Source organism: Rasamsonia byssochlamydoides (genome assembly GCF_041956645.1).
Source record: "Rasamsonia byssochlamydoides strain NRRL 3658 unplaced genomic scaffold VTN77scaffold_21, whole genome shotgun sequence".
Lineage (NCBI taxonomy): Eukaryota > Fungi > Ascomycota > Eurotiomycetes > Eurotiales > Trichocomaceae > Rasamsonia > Rasamsonia byssochlamydoides.
Window position 1 is genome coordinate 159,894 of NW_027192404.1, and position 22,278 is coordinate 182,171.

A 22,278-nucleotide genomic window follows, 5' to 3' on the forward strand; every position below is an offset into this window, starting at 1 on the left:
ACTAGCTACATACACTACCTACCCACATACCAGGTACGTCAGATCGAACAACAGATTTACCAAAGTCGGAAGGTGAGATATCGGTCTGTCTGCACAAGTCTGCAGTGATGAAGGATTCAATTTGCGCTTAACCCGTTTACTGGACATTAACACAGTACATGCACTGACATCCATCATCTACAATACAGGTCGACTGAATCCAGACCACGTGAGTGCCTCATTTTCAGCAAGTACCCTACGCCCGCTGGCACTTGGAGTCTACCGCCTCATATGAACAAAGAAGTTCCTTTTAGACTTGCGATCCAACATCATATTGCCGGCAATCTGTGTAGATCGTTGTCTAGAACGATAACATGAGAACTTGTAAATGATAATTCAAAGTGTCAATCTCTCCCAGCTGCATTGGTCCGTTGTTCAATGTCCCTGCAAGGTTATTCTCAACACCTGACCAGAAAGCTGGATTACACTAGGCCCACCAGGCATGCACATCACATGAGCTGAAAGCAGAGTGGCCAGGATGGAGTACACAACATCCATAGACTGCATTAGTCTGGATGGACGAGGTGATCAGCACAGACCAAGCTCGTCAGACTGACTCGGTGCAGATCCGAATAAAGTGGTTCAGATCTTGTACTGAATCATCTCACACACCTCAGCTAGCTTCTAGGAGTTTCAGGAACAAAGCATCCAAGACAACAGATGGGATGGAATCATATCAACCCCTTCTTGATTCTAATATTCTCAAACTGTGTCTTCCTAGTCGAAGTTGGGCTAGGAGCTCTCATTCTTAGTCAAAAATAGCTCATCTTTATATCGTTTCGGTTGACAATCCTCTTCTTATTACTAAAGGAGTAATGAAACCAATGTCATCTTTAGTCACAAAAAGTTGCCCAAGATAGAGGAGCCTCCTGTCAGTGACGTTAATTCCATTGTAATGTGGCGGACAATCTTATCTTGCTATGACAAAGGTTAGTATCATGCCAATAGAAATACTGACTACGTTCACCACAATATCAAATTACAGATAATAGTTTAGACAGACAGATAGATATCTAGTCCAGTGGTTAAATTAGATTAGAGACGTAATTTCTTAAGCTATAACACGAAAACTAACAGATCCATCTTTCTTCCATAAAGTAACGAAGTTGTATTGTCTATCTTGAATCCCATCCAGCTTGGTTGGAGGGGAAAAAAGAAAAAGATAAGGATAAAAGAAAGCTTGCTTTTAGAAAAAAAAAGTCTTCATGCGCAAGTCATTAGCATTAAAATAAGATTGTTCCCTCCTTGCAAAATAAATGTCACGGCTCTCTCTACCGACAATATATCTATTTTTTGGAAGCTACTGAACTATATGCCTAGCTAAGACCGAAAGCTGGAGAACAAAAGAAAAGCTAGGTACCGTACGGAGTACATGTAGGTAGTGTGGATAGTGGATATAGATCGAGTTTAAAACGGCGCTAAACCATATATGGAAGTTAGCACGTGGCAGCCACGTGCTTCCCGGGCCGGCGGTTGACTGTCCCACTTGACACACAGACAGACCAAGCTTGGCATCCTTAGTTTCCTTAGTTACTCTACCTAGGTAGTTTACCATACCATGAGTATGAATATTAATGTTCTCTTCCCCCCTTCTTTACTTTAACTAGGTCATTGCGACCTGGAGAATGACAGTGGCAGACTTTGCTCTTATGGCGAGGCTGTTTTATTTTCTACTTTATCAGAAAGGCAGGCTTCGGTCCAACAAATGGAGGAGTAGTGAATGGGTGGATACTGTGATCGGTCCCGGGATGCCTAAAAGAACCCGGAACCGATCCACAGGCATGCTTCTACGTACAGAAACCTAAGACGAGGAACTATTCCTGCCAGTATAGCTTCGCAGCATTCTGTCCCATCCGACAGCTCGTCTCCATCGAACTAACCACTTCTTCAGCCCCACTGAGATAGAACAGTTTCGGCGCGATTTCGATTTGATCGAGCAAGGTGTGGTTCTCTTGATACCGTGGAAAAGCATATGGCCAGGCCTGACGATGCACCCAGCTGATATTGTAGTCGCGGAGTTGGGAACCCTCGTGGAACTGCTGACCGATCATCCGGACGAGATCGCCGTCGTCCATGCGATGACGGGAGAGAACCTGGTAAACGTTTTCATAGTCGCACTCGTCGCACTCATCCCCTGGCAAACAACCCCTCCGATAGCAGATGGGGAATTTGCTGAGGCTGAGGAGGTCGGGGTCGTGTGAGGGGGCGGATGTAGTAAGGACATCGTCTGGGACGCTGGTGTTTAAGCGGGGGTCGAAGAATTTCGGGGAAAGCTCTGCTGGAGTCAAGAACAGGGTGACGTGAGTTTCGACGTAGGGAGGTAGTCGTGCAACAATCGAGTGTAAGCCAAGATCGCCAAGATATATCTTGCTGCTCTGGAGCGGCGCCGCAAGAATCACCGCGTCGAATTCCGCATGTTGTGGATACGGAGAGTGATCTCGAGCGACGGAAAGCCTGTAGCGTCGATGCTGGCCGGGCCTAATGTTGGTCACTCGGGAATTCAGGTGTACGTCTGCGTGTGATAGCTCGATCATGCGCTCAATCACGCGAGCGTTGCCTCCATCGACAGCAGCTGCCTTGGACGTCCCAGCTGCCGTCAAAGAGGTGAATCCCCGTACATCGGCCAAATTCTGTGAGAACCGAGCTCGCGTACATGGCTGGACGAAGTCAGACTGGAAGAGCGGCGAAATACTGAGGTTCCCAAGATAAGTTTCGGCCGAGTCCAGAATGACACCATCGAAACCGACGGCCTCCAATTCCTTCCCAACGCTGTCGACCAGACGCAAGCTGGCGAATAGCTTCCACTTGTCGAGATTCGCCAGCACCGCCTGACGGAATCTCCGAGGCGAGAGACCATATTTCCAAACCGAGCGGGCAAGATCCCACCACGACGGAGATTCCACGTCGCACTTGGCTGCCGTTCTCAGCTCTTCGCCATCCCACACGCCCACAGACCTCGGCAGCGCGAAAGGATTCGAGTAGTTTTCCTTCAGTCCAACATCGTTCATAGCAGTCATGATACACCAGTCATCGGTGAAGAAATGAGTCGCTCCAGCTTCGACGACATGATCACTCTCTGGTGGGAATATGGATTTGACGCGACCGCCGACAGTGGACTCGCGCTCGTAGATGGTGATGGATACGGAGGGGAATGAGCGGGTGAGCTCGCGGAGACGGAACGCGGCGGATGCGCCCGCGATGCCGGCACCGACGATGGCAACGCGTGAGTCGTTCTGGCGCGGAGACGATGACTCTGGATGGAGGGGGATCTGGCTCTCATCCGCGAGGACGAAAAGCGGAGTGCACAGCGCAACGATGGGAATGATATTGAAGAAGAGCATGACGGGAAGTCGCAGGAGATGATAAGATACAGTATGGAGTAGACATTGCAGGAGAGGAGAACTAGTCCAGAACGTCACGTGCGTGGATTAGATATAGATATGGATCTATAGTACTGTACGGAATACTCCGTATAGCACTTAGAATTCTGACGGACAGAATTGTTGTCATATTTTGGCTAGATCAAGATGTTCTTTCACTGATCAGGAGATCAGCCTATTAGTGCCATGACAATATAAATCTCTTTCAAGTTCGATTGCCAAGTTAAAATTGTAAACTAGCTTGAGAAATCAAATATAGTACCTAGCATAGCAAGGGTAAACCTCATATGGTGGGGTCTGCTAAAAGATAGCGTTCGAGAAATCCTACGCCGGACTCTAGAAGACGAGACTGCAAGCTGCAGTGTTCTTTTATAGTGGAGGTACACAGTACTCCAGTCACGGCCACTGTAGCCTTCCATGTCATGTAGAAGGGGATTCAGGTCTTCCTGTCTTGGTTCAATTCCGCCTCTGAGAATCTTTAGCCAGATATACTTGAAAGCTGTCATGGCTCAAGGTTAGATAAGTTTACTTACGTTGCTCTCGTCCAGCCAGTGATATCTTTAAGGACAGACTTGTACATTGGCATGTTCTTTCTGGGGACGACACTCATGTGTGACTCGATTATGTTCCATATGGCTCGTGTGCACTCTGTCGGGCTCAGGGCCATTCTCTGGTTGAGATCAAGTCTGTCCGGAAATTGTGCCGCCTGGGCGTCAAAGTCATCGTAACGGAGAATGTACGGGTCCTCTGCAAGATCGAATTGGAGTTGTTGATGATCAATGGGATATTCGTTCAGGGTCGCTTGGGTAAGCGGTTCGAAGAAGTGTGGGTTAAAATTTGGGTTGTCCTCATTGTCCATCTCGAAGGAATCACGTTTCACACCCAGATTTTGGAGTTCTTGGTCCGTGAACACCCTGTCTTGCTGTTGGATGGTGTTCCATAGCTGCTGGATCTTGTCCCGCGAAATATACATGAAGAGAATTGACTGAGTGACAAACAGCAATCTAGAAGGGAAGCGAGAAATGGTTCAAGAAAGTGAATGGATTAGGCATCGGCCGTCAGTTCACATTGTGGAGGACTCCCGAAACCAATATTGCACCACCCTCATCGAAGTGAATGTATCTGAAGAGAACAACATGCAGAGCTCTGCCCGATACCACAGAATCACCCTCCCAGCGTTTCTCCCGGAAGACTGGGACGTCCATGCACTCCTGGCTTTTGCCAACTATGTGCAGTCTACTGCGTTGGAATGGCTCCCACCTCTCGATGCTGATCAGCCACTGTATTCTCCCCCTGTGCAGCTGCTTTCCGAAGTCCTCGACTCCCTCGCCAATATCTGTGTGTCGCAACAGAAAGAGGTGGTGGCGACCGCGATTCGTCTTCGTGCTGAAAACTCCGTCGATATTTTCGTCGCCAGCAACTCCACCGTTCCCCCAAGCCACCATAGCCTATCTTACCGTGATCTGGGATTTGATGAAGCAGATCTCAGCAGCGCGCACGGTTGAACTGGTCAGCCAGCTTGAAGCCGAAGTCATCAAGTTCACCTTCCTGAAAATCCAGCGGCGCGTCACTTCCAACCTGGATAAGTTCCGGTCCATTCTCGTGGATGATCTCGACATCCAACACCCATTCCATCGGGTCCGAGAGTGTGTCGAATTGCTCGACCAACGCTTCATGCGCGTCGGCGGCGTGCTCCGCGAGAAACCGGCCGCTGACGACCACAAAACTTGGCACAACTTGCGCATCGTTCTCAAGATGACATTTAAAGCCGTTCAACGGTTTTTTTTGACGGCCAAGACAATGGCAACTGGCCTTTTGAACGGAGCCGCACCGTTTCTTTCCGCGGTTATGAATCGTACTTGAAAAAAAATCATATCGACTATGGCCGATATCGAGATTTTGACCCGGGCGGTAATCTCGCCACAATGCAGACGTGTTTTCGAGGCCAACCCAAGCATAGAGGGACTTCCAAGCGACCAGACAGAAATTGACTGGCTCCCACGCTCGAGTGAGGAATGGGAGCAAGCAATGGAACGCCTAGTTGCCTACTTCAATCACTTCTCACGTACCTCATCTCGCCTAATGATGAACCAGTCTGTGGTCCGCAGCGATTGTCTGGATATTGCAAAGCGTCCACCTCTTTACAGCGCGCCCGTCCACTGCGAGGTAAAGCTTTTGCTGCATTTGTTCAATGAGCATCACCAGTCGACCGACCCCCCTAAACCTCCCGCATACTCCTACCTAGGATCATCCAAACTTTCTTGCTTGGGCTGCTCTACCTTTCTGTCCGCTTTCAACGAAGTGTTCGGCGCACATTTTGCGACAAAAGGGACGCATAGCAAGGCTTATTGGCCTTGGGGGTTCCCCCACAGCTGTCCCCGGCACGAAGATCTTCGCAATCGAGTCTACGAGAAGCTTACCAACCACTGGGTCCCTTCTTATGAGGGTTATATGGCAGAAGACTCCACGGCACCGTCCAGCCCGACATATGGCGGGATCATCGACGAAGATTTAGATGGCAGGTTCGAGGAGATATCTAAGAAGTGGGAAGCTGAGCTGGAAGATTAGGCGACTGTTGATGCGGGCCTCTTTCTTTTTCCTCTAGCATTTGTGGGAACCTTTTCTCCTGGTGTTTCTCCATCTGAGATCGAACAAATCGGGTTGGCGTCGAATTACTGGGTTTGGTAAAATGTTGGTCTTCTCGAAGAACAAAGATACATTACCCCATTCATTCATATTCTCCTGATGCCCATCAAGACATCATGTACCTACAATCCAGCACACTCTGCCGCAACATTGGGCCGGAATGCTAAAGTGGTATGGCAGTTCTACCGATTTAGTTACTTGTACTATTTATTCTAGCTCTGTGTGCGCTCTAATTCCATTGTCTTGGACCGGATGGAAATCTTTGCTTGGTATTGTGAGCGCAACTAAAAAGAGATCATTGCTAGATAGCTTGACAACTCCGAACTATCACGAGGAAAAATTATCAGTATCTTCTAGAAGAAGCATTCTATGAAACTGTGAAGATGCTTCATTGTTTTAGGTATCTTTCTTATCTAATTGATAGAACACTTCTCAATCACAACATCGAATCCTAGAGCAATCGTTTGTAAAAAAAAAAAAGGTTTGAAAGGATCTTATATGGTAAAGAATATAGCAAGGAATGAATATATTGGCGGCCCAGATGGAGGATCGTAATCAAAAGAATTGTACAGTAAGATCAGCACACTCACTGACTGGGGTGGGGTGATCCACTGAGCTGTGTGCTGAGATGATGGTAAATATTGTAATATTCCAAGTTCCTGCAGCTTAGTATGCACCTAGGCACCCTAGCCCAGACTGACAACTGTAGATTGGACAGAAGTCACTAGACAGTACTCGATAGGGAAGGGGAATTTCGATTGTAACCCTAGGTATGTACATACCTTAGGTACCTTAAGGTACGTAGCTGGGGCTGAAACAAACTGAGGTACTCAGTACTCTGTATCTCGTTGGGAGTTCCAACCAGAATTGGATCAATTTGGAATGTTTAATATTGCAAGGTTGCATTGAGGAGTATTCGGGACCGCAAAGAAAAAAAAAAGAACAAAGAGAAAAAGGAAAAGGATTCTGTTGAATCGGTAGGTACGGAGTACAGTACATACTACCTAATAATTCAAATACCAATACAGTACAGTACACCAATAATCCTTTAGCCCTAAGAAACCAACAAAGGATCGAACAAATGCTACCGCCCAAACATCTTATTACCTATTATTAAATCAATACTCCGTATATAAAGTTGAATTTGAAAACAAGCACTAAATTTAATTTTATTACTAACTTCTGAGTACATAGTGTATCTACTCCGTACTCCATACTCTGTACTAATGCAACATACTGTAGAACTAACTGTTCCAGACTTCCGGCTTCCAGACTTATGTTCCAGTATGAGGCGAAGTGAGTTGGACATGACGTAACTGACTCAAGTGTGGCGAGGTCACCTGATCTGGCTGGCGGGTACCTCCTCCTCCGTACATGGAATATTTGTACTTAGTATGTATTTATATTTAGGCAGGATGAGGATGCTGGTAGGTTACATAATTATGAAGATAAGCATGAAGGATGAAGGATGATGGATGATGGGGGCTGAGAGTCATCGTATAGACGCATATGCGTCGTATATACGTAACCAGGCCAATCCTTGTCCTTTCAGAGAGACACAGTAACAAACGGGTAGGTAGGACGTGTTTTGTTTTTTTTTTCCTTGCCTTTTTTTTGGTATGTCGCCACTACTGCTCTAGGTCTGTCATGCGCACCCTCATTCATGAATGTGGAGTGTGACAGAAAAAGAATTAAGAATAGGGATGAAGAAAGGGGTGGTTGCACTCGGCAAGGCCCTTTGTTAGGTTATTAACGTCAAGGGTAATGTAAGGTAACCCTAAAGTTGCAGTCTAAGGCCAACAACCTTAGGCCTTGTCTACTAGACCACACACACATATATATATATACGGTGGTCATCTATTAATCATTTACCAAGGACGAGAGGAACGTTTGCATGTGGTGGTGGTATCGAGCGAGTGGATTTCTTGTAATTTGTCCAAGTCAAGCGAATGTCCAAAAAGGGGTTGGTCAAAAGAAGGTTTCAAAAGTTTGTCCAGAGAAGAAAGGTTTGTTCAAGAAGATGAACAAGAAGAAAGTTTGTCTAAGAAGAAAGCCAAATCAACAATGCAATCAACCCGACCCAACCCAGACCAATGCCAATTTGAAAACTTGTCTATATATTTGTCCAAAATCAAAACAATTCCTGTCCTGTTCCTGTCTCCTGTTCCAAAAAAAAAACACCATGCTCCTTCTCTTTTTCCTCGTCATCCCGTCTAGGCGACCTGGCCTTGACCGCAGGACATCAAGTCCGCTGAAAGGATGACGATGACGACGACGACAAACAAAGCTAGCTCATGCCCGTGAGCTGTGTCGTAGAAAGCATGATATTTTTTTTCTCTTGTCGCCTTTTCAAAAAACAGGATCTTTGATTCTCCAGGAATCTCAATCACAAACACTCCACTCCACTCCGCCGGAAGACTCCGCCGGTAGAAGATTTGTTGTCAGCAGCAAATTAGGAGCTGCTGCTGTTGGTGCTGCCGCTGCTGCTGCCGCTGCTGCTGCCGCTGCCAATGTTCAGAGTCATGTGGGTGCTAGCTTGGCAGCCGTGCGTGGCCTGGTCGTCGGTAGGGAAGAGGTAGGCATCCGCGCAGGCAGTGTCACCAGGAGCACAGGTGGCCGACTGGCAGTTGGGGTTGTCGGAAGTCACGGCGAAGCCAACCTTGGTGAACTCGGAGTTGGTGCCCATGTTGATGCAGGACAGGTCCCAGTAGATGACCGGGTCCACGAGGGTGTACTCGTACTGCAGGACATCGGCCTGGCTGGGCGTGGTGGCCATTTTGATCGAGATACCACCGCCGTCCGGGTTGAGGCGCCAGTTCTCAGAGTAGGTCTCGCCCTGGCCCAGGGTCACCATGGGGGCGTCGGCCGAGTTGGCGACGGACCACAGGTACATGGTGTCTTCCATGTTGTTGATGATAGTCACACCACCACCAGAAGAAGATCCAGAAGAGGAACCACCAGAGGAGGAAGTGCCGTTGGTGGAGCGCATGGTAGTAGGGAGCGCAGAGGCCGCAGAGGCCAGGATGGCAGCAAGGCCGAAAGTCTGAGTGAACTTCATCTTGTCAAGTCAAAGAAAGGAGTGTGAGATTTCCTTTTTAGGAAATGAAAGGAGCGTCTGGTGTATCAACCAAAAAGGGAATATAAAGGAAGGATCTGGAAGGATATGGAAGTATCAAAGGAGTGACTGTGGAGTGGTGGTGATGGTGATTGTAGAGTGGTATGGAAAAGGATGGAAACAGGATGGAGACACTTCGGGGGAATTGAACCCCCTTATATAACTTGAAGAGAGTGGCCAGTGACTCCCTACAGGTGGAGCATCAGGAGGAGGGAAAAAATCCTCTATCGGCATATTGTGTCTGAACGAACGAATTGCATCGTCAAGGTACTCCGTCCCTGACCCGTCCCATGGGACGGGGGTTGTGAGGGAACATGGGGCCGGGTCTGGAACACGGGATGGCGCCGATGGCACCTCGAACGGTGGACATTGGCTGTGGAGCTTCCAGAAGAGAGGCTGCAATAGAGCGACAACTCCGGGGAGCCGAACCGAACCTTGGAGTATAGCCTTAGGGATGGGGATGAATTCGACTTGGTCGTTGGTTCTGACGGTGGAGGCGTAAAAGTGTACACCAGCGCATCCAGGTACCGGTTGGCCGATGCCATGTGATTGGTGGGTGCCTTGCATATGCCACGTTGAATCTGCCCGACCCAATAACCAGGAGCTCCAGTACCAGACATCTATCAGAAAGGAAAACCACCTGAAAAGGAATCATTGGTGGCTCATCTCAGGCACAGCCAGGCCGACGGTCGTCACGGGTGGATGCCTCCGATAGAGTTTAGCTGTGGGACAAACGGCTTCCCCACCGACCGCAAGCCCTATGGGTCAAAAAGAGTTTTCCAGTGGAGACTGCGCCAATGACAGCGAGCGAATGATTGAAACAGGGAGCGCCACATTGGATACTGCGGTCGGACGGAGGTGCGTGGCAAGAAGGAACCTGCCAGTCGACACCCAACCAGACGACGAGAATCCACTCAAATCTATGTTCAAACCGCCGTGGCAATACTGGAGGGAAAAAGCGCAACGCCTCCCGTGACCCGTCTCCACGGTTCGGGGGGAAGTCCACTTTCGACCGGCCGGAACAGTCGACGTGGATGCTCCCAAACCCCTGGGATTGGATAGTCCAGCAGTCAAATCATGGGAGTCAACTCGACGCATGTCATGGCTACCGCCTGCCGGCCTGCCGGCATTTGGCAACCAACTGCCGGCCAGTTGGTGGTCCACAGCCATCCAAACTTCGTCCTCCCTCCCATTCATATTCCTCATATTGGCCCTCAATATGATTCGCATTTCATATGCCAGCGATTCGCCGAAAAGAGGAACAGCTCACCTGAGAGCCTATGATCTCGTACGACTGCCTCTTCCGCCTCGGGCAGACGGTCAGGCCCGTCCCTTGGACCGGATAATCATTCGAATTCGACTTGGCCGCGTTTTCTGCGTGCCATGGTTCTGGAGAAGTGTCAGCGGATGTCTTTTCACCAGTGAAGTGTGCATACAGCTGCCTATGCTGGTAGGATTGGCACGTGCGTACTGCACTCGGTGCCAGACCTCCATAATGATCCCATCAAGGGCAAAAGGTCGGTGCCACTGAGAGAAAAAAAAAATCAATGAAAGATAAAAAGAAACAGAAAAGGAAAAGAGGAAAATGACGCATCTAGTGAAGGCTTTCAGTGGCCTTGCTGGTGTAGCTCAGTGGCCACCGGTTCATCTCCGGCATACGGAATACTGAAAGGTTAACATCAAAGACCATACCGAGTTGAGAAGTCGATCACGTGAGAGAGAGAAGAGAGAGAAGAGCCAAGAGGAGAAGCCAAGAAGCTGGCTGGCTGCCAAGAGAACCTTGAAGCTTAATGCTCTTCTAGTCAAGAAATTCTTTTTTTCTTTCTCTTTTTTATTTTATTTTAGTTTTTCATTTTATTTTTTTTCTTAATTTTTAATTTTTTAATTTTTATGTATTTTTTGTTCAGATACGTTGCTTTGCCATGTGTGGCGATCCTTTGCAGAGAGGCGAGATTGTGCCGTCGACTCACTTTCACAGAGTTCTGCAAGAGGAAATTTTACCCAGGTATAGCCATCCAAATACTAATTTCATAATAATATGACTATCTGATTTTTCTGACTGACTGACTGACTGGCTGACTGAATACATGACTCTTCACACAAGGAAGTATATTCATCTCCACTGCTTAAAATTAATTAATTAGTTACTTGCGGTGTATTCTGTTGATCAACCACAGTCACATTAAGCTATTCTTCTAGACTTCTAGTACAGCGCATTATGCATCAATAATAATACCTTAACTTAAGGCTTATTTTAAAGCTTAAGTTTAGGTATGTGACATGTGTTAGCGTCAGTCATCATCGATCATCATGCCAGATGGTCTGACGATCGGCTAGCTAATATTACCACGTGTTCATGCATGCCCGCACCCGATCGATCGACAAGATCGGCGCGAAAAACGCGAAAAACAAGGCTTTCTTCCTTGGCTTCGGGACACAAGCACAAACACAAAAATTCGATCCGTCGAACTTTACTAACACTAACAGTACGGAGTACTGCAAAGAGAAAAAATAAAAATAAAAAATAAAAATAAAATAAAATAAGAGACAGAAAAAAAAAGGTATGAGAAGGGGCAAAAAGGATTCTGTGCCTGGTACGGTACCTGCGTCGATCTACATACACTGCACCCAATCGATTATCAATCAAGAATAATGATCGATCTTAGTTGCGATTGTTGGCGTCACGCCATTATTGGCGCAGAATACGCATGTACTGTAAAGTATGCCGTGGCGTAGTAACCTTCAATACCTAATTTTTTTTTGCCAAATGCCAGGCCAGCGTACCTAGTCAGGCGGTAGGCTTGATGAGGTATCAATATAACGTCTCCAGTTTCTAGGATAGCTGCGTCAGTCACAACGCTGTACAGCACAGCAGTCCAGTGCAGGCCTGGCAGCCTGCCCAAAGCAGATTGTCACCGGGATTCACTACACCGTCTCTGTCTACGCCTACGCAGCACGAGTTCTAAGCCAAGCCTTGTCAACGAACGATTAATACTGGTCCCTGCATGGGCCATATCTAGAGGTATCAAACTGTAGAGTGTAGACTCGTCTGGTGTATGCAGCATGCCATGCAAGTTGGAATTATAGTAGTGCTTCTCATATCATCACATCAACTCACGCTCACCGTCCGATCTGCTCCTACCAGTAAGGCGGTCTGATGCCCGCCAGACTCGACAAGGCGCCCTCTCCCGAACTTCCGTCCTCTCTCTTCCGGTGTCCCGCCAGATCGAGGTTGATCTGGCGGTGAATGTGCACCAGCCAGTCGACGTAACTCTGCGCCTCGTTGTTGCGGTCTTCCACCAGCAGTCGCGCGAACTCGTATTCCGCCCCGTCGATACCCTGCCGCGCCAGTTGAATCGTCACCGCCTTCGATCCTCGCACCGTCGCCAGGTACTGCAACAGGTTGCGGACCTGCGCGTTGAGATGCGTCTCCAACACCGGAATGGACGAGGTAGACGGGTCGAGGGACTGTAGCGATGTCTTGCCCGGCCCGAACAAGTCTTCCAGCAAGTTGGGCGACACCTGAGCGTGCAGCCACAGGAGACAGATCTGACCATTATCCACCAGATAGGCGCCGCCTTCCTCGATCTTGGAGAAGCTAGCGCGCAACGTAGGCGGAACCTGCAGTTGGCCCTGTTCGTTGGGAAAGCCATCTTCAGGGTTCATATTATGAATGGGGATAATGCGCGGATACAGGTACAGAGACAACTCCGTGCAACCCATCGAACGCAGCATCCGCAGATCGTGAACACGGCGGTCAGACGTCTCAACGCCTCCTGTAGACGATTAATACTTGAACTATACGCCGTGAAAACGAACAGACCTACCCTTGAAGGCTCTCGACTTGATCAAGCCGAGCATGTACATCGAAAATTCCTTCAAATTCTCAGGCAGTACAAGCTGACCAGGAGGGTGTGAACCCGAGAAGTTCTTGCGGTAGCCAGAGAAAATGTCGATCGTCTTTTCGGTGATACTGGCACGGATGTCCTTCAGGGGCTTGTCTGCCGCCTTCGAGGCCGCTGGATTAATGTGAGCATGCGTGCAGAACCCGACAGACGGTGCTCGACTTACCCTCTTTGGCAATAATCGCCACGACAGCATCCTGATCAATGAACTTCATCGTCTCCAGCCCGCCATCATTGACGGCCGCGACAATATTGATACATCTGACCCGTCGCTGACCGCTCGCCGTAGTATAGAGGAGAGCGGCCTGGAAGTGAGCGTCGAGCTTTGTATCTAGCTTGCCATCATAGCTGAAGAGAACTCCTATAGCCTTGTCGGCGTCAATGGTGCCAATCTCGAGGTCGGCACCAAATGTGTGCTGCAGGAAATTGCCGTGATATGAAGACACTTGAAGTCCGTTCGAGCAGCGGACTTTCATCAGAGCCTGGTATCCTGTTTCCCGATTGACGGTGTGCGCTATTTCTTTAGAAAGCTTCAGGATATCCCGAGGAGCGTGGAAGTTGGGGTAGAAAAACGTCTCGCCGCCAGAAACAGCAGCCGTATAGCCTGGACAAATCTTAGCAATAGGCCACAACCCGGTTATAGCTGGATAGCTTACCGATCGTCGCGACGTCCATGTAGGCACCGCCAGGTGAGGCGATGAAAAAGTCAATGCCCACGCCGCTCTCGGCCAGTTTGGTGGCCGTCTTCCTCCACTCGGGGTTTTCAGAAGTAAACAGCTTCTTTTCACCGTCCGCTCCGAGCCCTTTCCCATTATCCCGCATAAAGAGCCTGCCAGGGCCCCAGGTGGGCAAGCTTGCTAACGCGCACACGATCTTTCCACCAGTAAACTGTAGTGCTGACAGGGCTGCGTTGATGGTAGGGAGCAATGCAGGCTCCGGGTTCTTAACGTGAGAGAAAATGGTGGGGAGTTGCGTTAAAAGGGACGTGATCACCGCCCTAGATTGGTCAGTTGACTTGTCTAAAGAGTTGCTCTCATGCACCTACTTCGATTCATAGGGGTCCACGAAAAGACCGTCATTGAGCGGAACAAATGGTTCCTCCAAATCGGTCATCACCATCATCTGAGCGTGGTTGAGTTGGGGCTATACAACTCGTAAGTCGGCGCCTTGACGAAGATGAGGATGAATCTGGAGATTTTGACGTACGCTGAGATTATAGAAATGCACTTCTTTATCAAACGTAATAATTCCAACTTTCGAGCCTTCCGGAAGCGTCCTGGACGTCGTCTCGCCGTCATTCTCCTCAGGCGTCTCGTCCTTACCACCGTAGAGCGCACTCATAATGCCCTCGCATACCCCTTCGAGGAATCCTCTCTTTACAGACTCTTGACTGACGTCGATCAGGAAGAGCCACCGCAGGCCAACAGGCTCTTTTGCCCAGTATTCCTTGGGCACCACGAACTCCACTGTCCCCATCAACAGCTCCGGCCGTTGCATACGATCGACACGGGCGCCGGAAGGATCGACGGGGGCGTAGTATTCTGGAGGGACCTCGTTCGGAAACGTACACATATTGCAGACGAACTTGTTTCCACCGGCCCTGAACACCATAAACGGATTTATATATGTCCTACATCTGCGGCATCTCGGAGGCCCGCTCTCGCCAAAATCTATAACCGGGATGGGTTGTTCCCCAGGATCCAATCGCGCCAGGGGCTGGATGACCAACCCTAATGGCAGACCAGTCGAGTTGAGGAAGTCAGAGGTCGAGGGAATGTTGTTCAGGGTAAGGCGAGCGTATTTGGGAGACGAATTTCCTTGGTCATGGGCCACGAAGGGAATCGCTGCCGGAGGTGGAATGTGTCGTTCCATGGTCGGGTAGACATGGTTAAAGTAGTACTGCGCAGGGATGTCGCGAGACCTGGGAACACTTGGGATCTGCTCGGGGTCGATCTTCCCTTGAGTGTGAACCGAGCCTGTGCCAGCTCCCTGAAAGCCTGGCTGGGGAGAGGCGCCCGTTGCCGGGTTCACTGCCTGGGGGGCAGCAGCAGGGGAGACCGGGCGCGAGACTGGTTGATTTAGACCAGTATTTAGAAATTGGGACGAACCTGGCGCACCGCTCTGCTGGGGAAAGTTGTTGAATGCCTGTGGAGCAGGACCACCAGCAGCAGATCCTCCGATATCATGATACGCGTGTCTGTGTTTCTTCTTGTGGCCGCGAGCCCCAGCGTCCGTCGTTATTCCTAATCCTCCCATCTGAGCAGTCAACCCTCCCATGGCATCACCTTCTGCAGCTCCTGTCCCAGCACTATATCCGGCCTCGGGGTGACCAGCAAAACTCGATTGTTGGGGCGCTCCATAAGGGGATGGTGCATTCAGGGGAGCACCTCCGTATGGTGCTCCGGGGTGTTGATAGCCAGGTGGAGGAGGTGCAGACTGCGCATAAGGCTGCGTTGCTGATTGCTGTCTCGACAAGTCTTCATCGGGTGCACCAGGCTGGCCTAAAGCGTGATACGTCGAGTGGTCCGCCATCGCGGTTCATCTGCTGCGGGAGTCCAGTCGGTGCGGGCAGAGCTTCGAAGATGCACAATAGTGCGGGGAATCGGGGAAAGTCTCGAATATTAAGGTCAGAACCGTTCCATAGCCTCTGGTAATGGTGTTGGAACAGGGAATGGAAATCTCCCACAGCAGTGGGGTCCTATGTACTCTGTAGAATTGCTCCGTCGGGGAACTGAATTGACCACCTAATACTATCTGGTGTTCCGTGTCAGGAACAAGTTAAACAATCAGTGGATGCCCGCGGATTTACTTGGCGCCGATGAAGCCGCGGCACGTGCAGGCCTCCCCCAAGTGATCAGCGACAGATATCAGATCTCTCTAGGCAAGCAACTGGACTGAATTCATATCCTCTTTCTCCCTCCTAAATGAAACAGGATGGTTTGCTCCTGGTGCGCAAAGCTACATGTCAAACAAAGACAGAGGATACTAATCCATGATTTCTGAATTTTTCTGTTTCACTTTTATATTGTGGGATAATGCGAAGGCCACAATAATTTTGATGAGAAAGACAGCATACTTAGTAGCAAGCGACAGCAAAGCAGAAATTATTCACTGCCTCGGAAAAAAAGAAAGAACCGCTAGAGCTGATATTTATTTGTCAAACAAATTTGAGATCCTTGTTCCTATGCACCCCCTTACTATGACAATGACTAACAGCACTGATATTATGAACCCAATACACCCTTCAATACTAAGGGGAGAGAAAAGTGATGGCAGGAGCAAGAGGTGGTTAAGTATATGCTTACCCCAGCTTCATCATGAACAAACAGAAGAGAGAGGATTTATGGATCATTGTTTCAAATAACGAGCCTGAAATACACGTGCTTGCAAATAAAATCAGCTGAGCTGATCACAGAAAAGTGCGGATGGCTGGATAATTAAAGGTTGTTTGATTCTGCGAGGCTTCTTTTATCAACCCCCAGAGCAGTGCCAAACTACGGTACAACCACGTCAAGGTAAAAAAAATTGTACGCCTCCATTGACTATCTTACCTCTGAAGCTCGACCCACATACACATAATTCATCTTTCTCCACAGACGTGGGAACAACGCTCATCAATTCAGCCGCGAGCTTCTCCGTTTTGCCAACCTGCCTGCTCCACTCCCTATGGTAAGGTTCGTGGTTCCTGCCCGCAAGCAGCTTCCGGCGCTGAATCCGAAGGCCCGACGGCAAGTCTTCAACTCGCAGCTTTCAGAACCACCCCGTCACGTTTCCAAAACGAATTCGACCTAGAGATTCTTGATTTGATTGATTTTATCACTACCTTTACCCTATACCAGACACACTACCTCAACATCGTCAGGCTGCATACGCCACAGTCGACTGGATTTCCCCACGGTCTGGCCTTCGATTAGGCACATTTGCTTATCGTGCCGAATAATTCATTTCCCGACCATTCCGGGAGGCCTCCGCCAGGGCCACGCGACCGGAGTATCCAGTCTCTTGGGCGGTGGATTTGATACTGGTGGCTGAAGGCTCCGGGAGCGTTTGTTGGGATGAGTGGATGGTTACCTTTGAGGCACAGTTGGGCGAGATTTTCCGACAGCATAGAAGAAGAAGAGAAGAGCGATGCTGTTGACGAAGTGTGAAGCAGAATGCGACATCTCAATCTGGATCTGGAGCTTGACAGCGAGGGTGACAGTGGAGAGGAGAACACTATTTCCAGCAACAGCAGTGATAGAGACCACGACGATGGTATCTTCGAGGGCAGCAGGGACGACGAGGGTGACGGCTAGTGAGATACAGACGAAGACGAGGAAGAAGATGGGTGTGATGCTGCTGCTGATAATCCATTTTCAATGCGCAGAAATGCCAAGGTCCTTTGACCAATTTACACAAGGTCTTCACACCGCTTAGATGGCAACCAGGAAGACGATTCTGTGGAAGAAGATTCTGTGTCTCCAACCATCCAAGTTCTTGATCACATTCGGGATATACTCGACCCTCCATCACAGTCTCTTAAAGGATTTCATTCCATGGCAATGCGATGACGATGATGATCATCAAGAGTAACCTCGGCCTCCCGACAGAATCAGCGATCAACTCCCACTACTACCACCTTGGACCCTGTCTTGGTCATGGCTCTGCAGACGCCACGGTGCCAGACCTTGTACAGATGGCTTGTGCTTATGCAAGGAAGTGATGGAACTTTGAACCCGGGTCAGGACATTTGTGATAACCGGAACTAATAAAGCAATCTCACATATTAATATTATGAGATTCTCTCTAGTCAAAATTCCCAACGCTCGGTGATCTGGCCGAATGAGCCTTGCCTAAAGACAGGGTTTCGGACCGGAAATCGGATTGAAGGACTACATTCCGCGGGTCTGGTCTTGTCACCGTCACAAGATAGGCGACTCTGGCTCCTGCCTTAGGTTTCAACTCTGCCCTAATCTACCTTGGTACCTCTACAACAACGTCAAACGCAAATGCAGGGTCCACAGGAAACGCCCAACTTGGTCTGTGCACACTTTTAATATGTTGCTCTTCTCACTGACCTTGTTCAAGCGTACCTAAATAAGTTGTAGAATGATTCGGTGAAACGACTGACTACAACGACCGATCCATCTCGAGATATCGCGTCACCACGGACCGTTTAAGAGTTACTCGCTATCTGCCTATCTAGGACGTCGGTGACAGGTCTGGAGGGTTGGGTGTGAGGAATCCTGCGTGGTGAGGGGAGGACGGTCGGGAAAACGATGTTCCGGGCGAGCCCCGCACCCGCTTCAGGAGATTGCTTACGCGCAGGCCAAGATAGAGGACTGGTTATCGTCCTATCTGTGATGCATCGGGAGCCAATGGAATGAGCAAGTGATGGATTGAATGCCTGGGAGCCCTCTGAATCGCTGCACGGATGCATCAGAAACTACGGCACGCAAGGGCTGGAAGGGCCCAGGGCAGGGCCCGTACTCCGTACAAGGAACCTTCAGCACATCTGGTTAGTGGTGGAGGGGTTAATGCGGCCCGTGCCTTCCACACCGCCTGGCGCGTACCTTCCAACTTCCGACCCACCGAGATTGCCTACCTAGGGAGGTACAAGTCGTGATTCCTCATGCCTGAGGGCCCTACCTAGGCAGGAAGCACCTACGCAGTAGCTACCAGGCTGCTACCTACATAACCTCCTCTACGGAGTATCCACCTCCCGAAGCAGCTTCCAACGTTAATTAATGCTTCGGAATTCGGGCAGCCTGCTCAAAATGCTGTCTGTCTGCCCTTAAATGCCACCATCCGACCCACCGATGGTATCGAGTCGCAGTGCCTAACATGTGCATGCTTCTACCTGTCTGCACTCTGCAGGCCTGCAGAGCTCGGTCCTAATCCCAATCCCAATCCCGCTCCGTTCCATCCCGATCGCTGAGCGGTGGTGTTGGTGGGTGAATACCGTCCTTCCTACTCGAACTGCAGACAAGATTGTTTCGCACGACGGTTGTCCTCCTTGCCGGGATTCCCCCCGCCAAAACATCAAGAAATTGCTACGATATTATCTTCAGCCTCATCGGCCAGTTGGAAGTTGTCCTGCACGTGTCCGAGAACGGAACACGACTTGCATTGCATAGAATCAAAATAGAGTGGGTCCCTCAAACGTCAACAACCTTAGGCGCTGACCAGAGCATTGGGAACATCTTAAGGCATATCAATTCACTACCTAACTGTCAAACGCAGCGTCTCGACTCGTCCCAATTGGCTGCCATTCGGTCCGTTACCCCGTAGCGGCGGCACTTGGTTCCGCTGTCTGCCACAAAAACCCAATTGCTCCTGGAAGTTTTTAGGCTTTGCTCAAGCCTGCCTGTCCACAGGGAAATTTCGTTTCGAGCACTCGCACTCCCGGCAGCTCCTTCGCGTATCTCACCAATGGATTGAAAAGGGCCTACTGAGTGACACAATCAGGCTTGTTGTCAGCGGGGCTGGCTCCACTGATTGTACTTCGATGTAATTTCGGAAAGTTGGCCGGCTGCACGACTTGCTGCAGATCGGTCCAACCATCACTCCTCCCACGATGTAGGTGGGCATTTTTTTTTAATATTTGTCCTGAGAACCCAAGGTCCCTCTCTCTGTCGATAGATTTCTTTGGTGTTCATCAGAACACCTTACGCTCGTTGTACGCGTTTTACTCGCTTCTCATGGTGAGCAATCATGGGTCTAACATCAGCATCACAGCCCGCCACAAAGGACCAGCCGGCCAAGAAGGGAGAAGATTCCAAGACTTCTATCAAGGGCGCATCTGGTGCGGGCTCTGCTCCCGGCATGGCGACCATTCAGGATGATGACGAGCGGTTGTTGGCCCGCATCGGCTATAAACAGGTATGTCTACGCCACCCAACTTTTGAGGAAGCAATTTGACTGATTTGATATGCGATTCTAGGAATTAAGACGCGAGTTTTCCAAGTGGTCTACTGTTTCCTATGCGATATCCATCCTGGGGGTTCTCGGGTCCGTCCCGGCGACGTTCGAATCTCCGTTGGCAGCTGGAGGGCCTGCCACCGCGGTGTGGTGCTGGTTCATCGGGTCATGTATGGCCATGTGCATTGCCAGTTCCGTCGCGGAGCTGGTGTCTGCCTATCCTACCGCAGGAGGCATGTACTTTGTCACGAAGCATGTTGTTCCCGAGGACCAAGTGGCCATCTTCTCTTGGGTTCAGGGTTGGTGTAACCTCCTGGGCCAGACTGCTGGAGTATCCAGCGTTGCGTACACGGTCAGCCAGATGCTGTTGGCGTGCGTCAGTATGAATTCGACCTATCAGGATGGGCAGTATTCATACTCACCGTAAGTCACCTTCCATTTGATGCCTCGTGCATGATCGCCTGCTTATTCGGATAGGACTGCGCTGGAGACGGTTCTTGTGTCGATCGGGTTGTTGTGCGTTATGGGCGTCATTTGTTCCCTCACGACGAAGAGTCTGCACAGAATCGTTCTGTGGTTTGCGCCCATAAACAGTACGGTTCTATGTGGAGAGGAAGAGAGATGCCAGACTAACACACTTTAACAGTTCTGGCCTCGATAGGCATCTGCGCTGCGATTTTGATTTTGACGCCAGAAAAGCAATCCGCGAAGTGGGTTTTTACCAATGTGACCGATGGATCTGGCTGGGGCTCCAAAGCGTTTTCCTTTCTTCTTGGCTTCCTCTCGGTGGCTTGGACGATGACCGATTATGACGGAACGACACAGTAAGTTTCCTCTGAACCAGGTTGGACTCGAACTAATTCTTCGAAAGCATGTCAGAAGAAACCCACGATGCGGCCATCCGAGGACCAGTCGCAATCCGGGTTGCGGTTCTTGTCTCTGGTGTCTTTGGCTGGATGCTCACTGTGTCGATGTGCTTCTGCATCAATGACCTGGATGCAATCCTGAATAGCCCGACTGGTATGCCAGCAGCGCAGATCTTCCTCAATGCGGGTGGCCGAACCGGTGGAACCATCATGTGGTTCTTTGTCATCCTCGTGCAGTTCTTTACCGGTTGCTCTGCCATGTTGGCAGACACGAGAATGGCCTATGCCTTCGCCCGTGATGAGGCACTTCCATTTTCCAAGTAATATGACCTTCCAAATGATGTCTTCTGAGGAGATCGCTGATCTTTCCAAGCATTCTTGCCAAAGTGAACGAATATACGCATACCCCGGTCAATGCCGTGTGGTTCGTTGTGTTCTTCAGTGTCTGTCTGAATTGCATCGCCATCGGATCGACCGAGACGGCCACAGCGATTTTCAACATCACAGCGCCGGCGCTTGATGTGTCGTACATCTCGGTGATCCTCGCCCATCAGATCTACAAGCACCGGGTGAGGTTCATCGAAGGGCCGTTCACGCTGGGGAGATGGGGCATACCGATCAACATTATTTCTATCACCTGGGTCATCTTCATCAGCGTGGTTCTCTTCTTTCCCCCAACACGACCAGTGACGCCGGCAAACATGTGAGTGATTCAATTACCTACCTAGGTGACGGTACTGACAAGATCAGGAACTATGCTGTTTGTGTGGCCGCGTTTATTGCCGTCTTTTCGCTGTCGTGGTGGTGGTTGTCAGCTCGAAGGTAAGACATTCGCATGTGTAAGTTCTCAGTACTTAGCTAATTTGAGTACAGGAAGTATACTGGTCCTCGCACGAAGGATCTTATCGAAGCGATCAGGACGGAAGACTACGAGGAAATCTACGACCCTCCCAACAACTTCGAAGTGTAATCGATTTCATGACGACAGAATCATAGACTATCGCCCAGATGGCGACGAGACGATGACGACGATTTCGGTCATTCTCGATGTGATTTACTAGAATATGGATACCCTTGAATCTAGATGGTTGCTGCTTTTTTATTGTCTGATTCTTTTAGCGTGGGACTTGTTTTTGATATTCTCTTGAAGACAGGGCTGAGTTCTATCGATGATCTTGTCACAAGTTTAGACAGAGATATGGCGTTTTCACGGTCCCAGTCCACAGCAGGATAATGTCTGATTCTCTACATGCACCAAAATAAAGCGAAAATATATATTTATAATAGATAATGGCTCTAAACTCGACCAAGAAGAAACAAATAAATTAGTTAAATTTAAAAGAAAGTGAATGAATGAATGAATGAATACAATGAATACACCAAAAAAGTACTGGTATACGACAGCTGGGGTTGCTGGTAACCTCCCC

General features: G+C 49.4%; 7 protein-coding genes across 7 annotated transcripts; 2 read left to right on the forward strand and 5 right to left on the reverse strand.

The window, feature by feature from the left end:
* Window positions 1-1,853: 1,853 nt before the first annotated feature.
* Window positions 1,854-3,380, reverse strand: VTN77DRAFT_3070 (uncharacterized protein; the record flags this gene model as incomplete). The annotated part of the gene is made up of 1 exon (XM_069418980.1): window positions 1,854-3,380. The coding sequence occupies one exon, from the start codon at window positions 3,378-3,380 to the stop codon at window positions 1,854-1,856; it is 1,527 nt and encodes a 508-aa protein (XP_069278870.1).
* Window positions 3,381-3,855: 475 nt separating this feature from the next.
* On the reverse strand, window positions 3,856-4,392 carry VTN77DRAFT_3071 (uncharacterized protein; the record flags this gene model as incomplete). Its single annotated transcript, XM_069418981.1, has 2 exons — window positions 3,856-3,895; window positions 3,953-4,392. 2 exons carry the CDS (start codon window positions 4,390-4,392, stop codon window positions 3,856-3,858), a joined length of 480 nt encoding a protein of 159 aa, XP_069278871.1.
* A 163-nt stretch (window positions 4,393-4,555) lies between these two features.
* On the forward strand, window positions 4,556-5,987 carry VTN77DRAFT_3072 (uncharacterized protein; the record flags this gene model as incomplete). The annotated part of the gene is made up of 3 exons (XM_069418982.1): window positions 4,556-4,757; window positions 4,837-5,274; window positions 5,380-5,987. The coding sequence occupies 3 exons, from the start codon at window positions 4,556-4,558 to the stop codon at window positions 5,985-5,987; spliced, it is 1,248 nt and encodes a 415-aa protein (XP_069278872.1).
* A 2,530-nt stretch (window positions 5,988-8,517) lies between these two features.
* On the reverse strand, window positions 8,518-9,123 carry VTN77DRAFT_3073 (uncharacterized protein; the record flags this gene model as incomplete). Its single annotated transcript, XM_069418983.1, has 1 exon — window positions 8,518-9,123. One exon carries the CDS (start codon window positions 9,121-9,123, stop codon window positions 8,518-8,520), a length of 606 nt encoding a protein of 201 aa, XP_069278873.1.
* Window positions 9,124-9,237: 114 nt separating this feature from the next.
* VTN77DRAFT_3074 (uncharacterized protein) lies at window positions 9,238-9,747 on the reverse strand (the record flags this gene model as incomplete). The annotated part of the gene is made up of 1 exon (XM_069418984.1): window positions 9,238-9,747. One exon carries the CDS (start codon window positions 9,745-9,747, stop codon window positions 9,238-9,240), a length of 510 nt encoding a protein of 169 aa, XP_069278874.1.
* Window positions 9,748-12,318: 2,571 nt separating this feature from the next.
* VTN77DRAFT_3075 (uncharacterized protein) lies at window positions 12,319-15,617 on the reverse strand (the record flags this gene model as incomplete). Its single annotated transcript, XM_069418985.1, has 6 exons — window positions 12,319-12,956; window positions 13,008-13,199; window positions 13,252-13,689; window positions 13,742-14,082; window positions 14,131-14,228; window positions 14,292-15,617. The coding sequence occupies 6 exons, from the start codon at window positions 15,615-15,617 to the stop codon at window positions 12,319-12,321; spliced, it is 3,033 nt and encodes a 1,010-aa protein (XP_069278875.1).
* A 4,161-nt stretch (window positions 15,618-19,778) lies between these two features.
* Window positions 19,779-21,821, forward strand: VTN77DRAFT_3076 (uncharacterized protein; the record flags this gene model as incomplete). The annotated part of the gene is made up of 8 exons (XM_069418986.1): window positions 19,779-19,946; window positions 20,008-20,408; window positions 20,463-20,578; window positions 20,632-20,809; window positions 20,857-21,171; window positions 21,225-21,554; window positions 21,602-21,673; window positions 21,725-21,821. The coding sequence occupies 8 exons, from the start codon at window positions 19,779-19,781 to the stop codon at window positions 21,819-21,821; spliced, it is 1,677 nt and encodes a 558-aa protein (XP_069278876.1).
* Window positions 21,822-22,278: the final 457 nt, after the last annotated feature.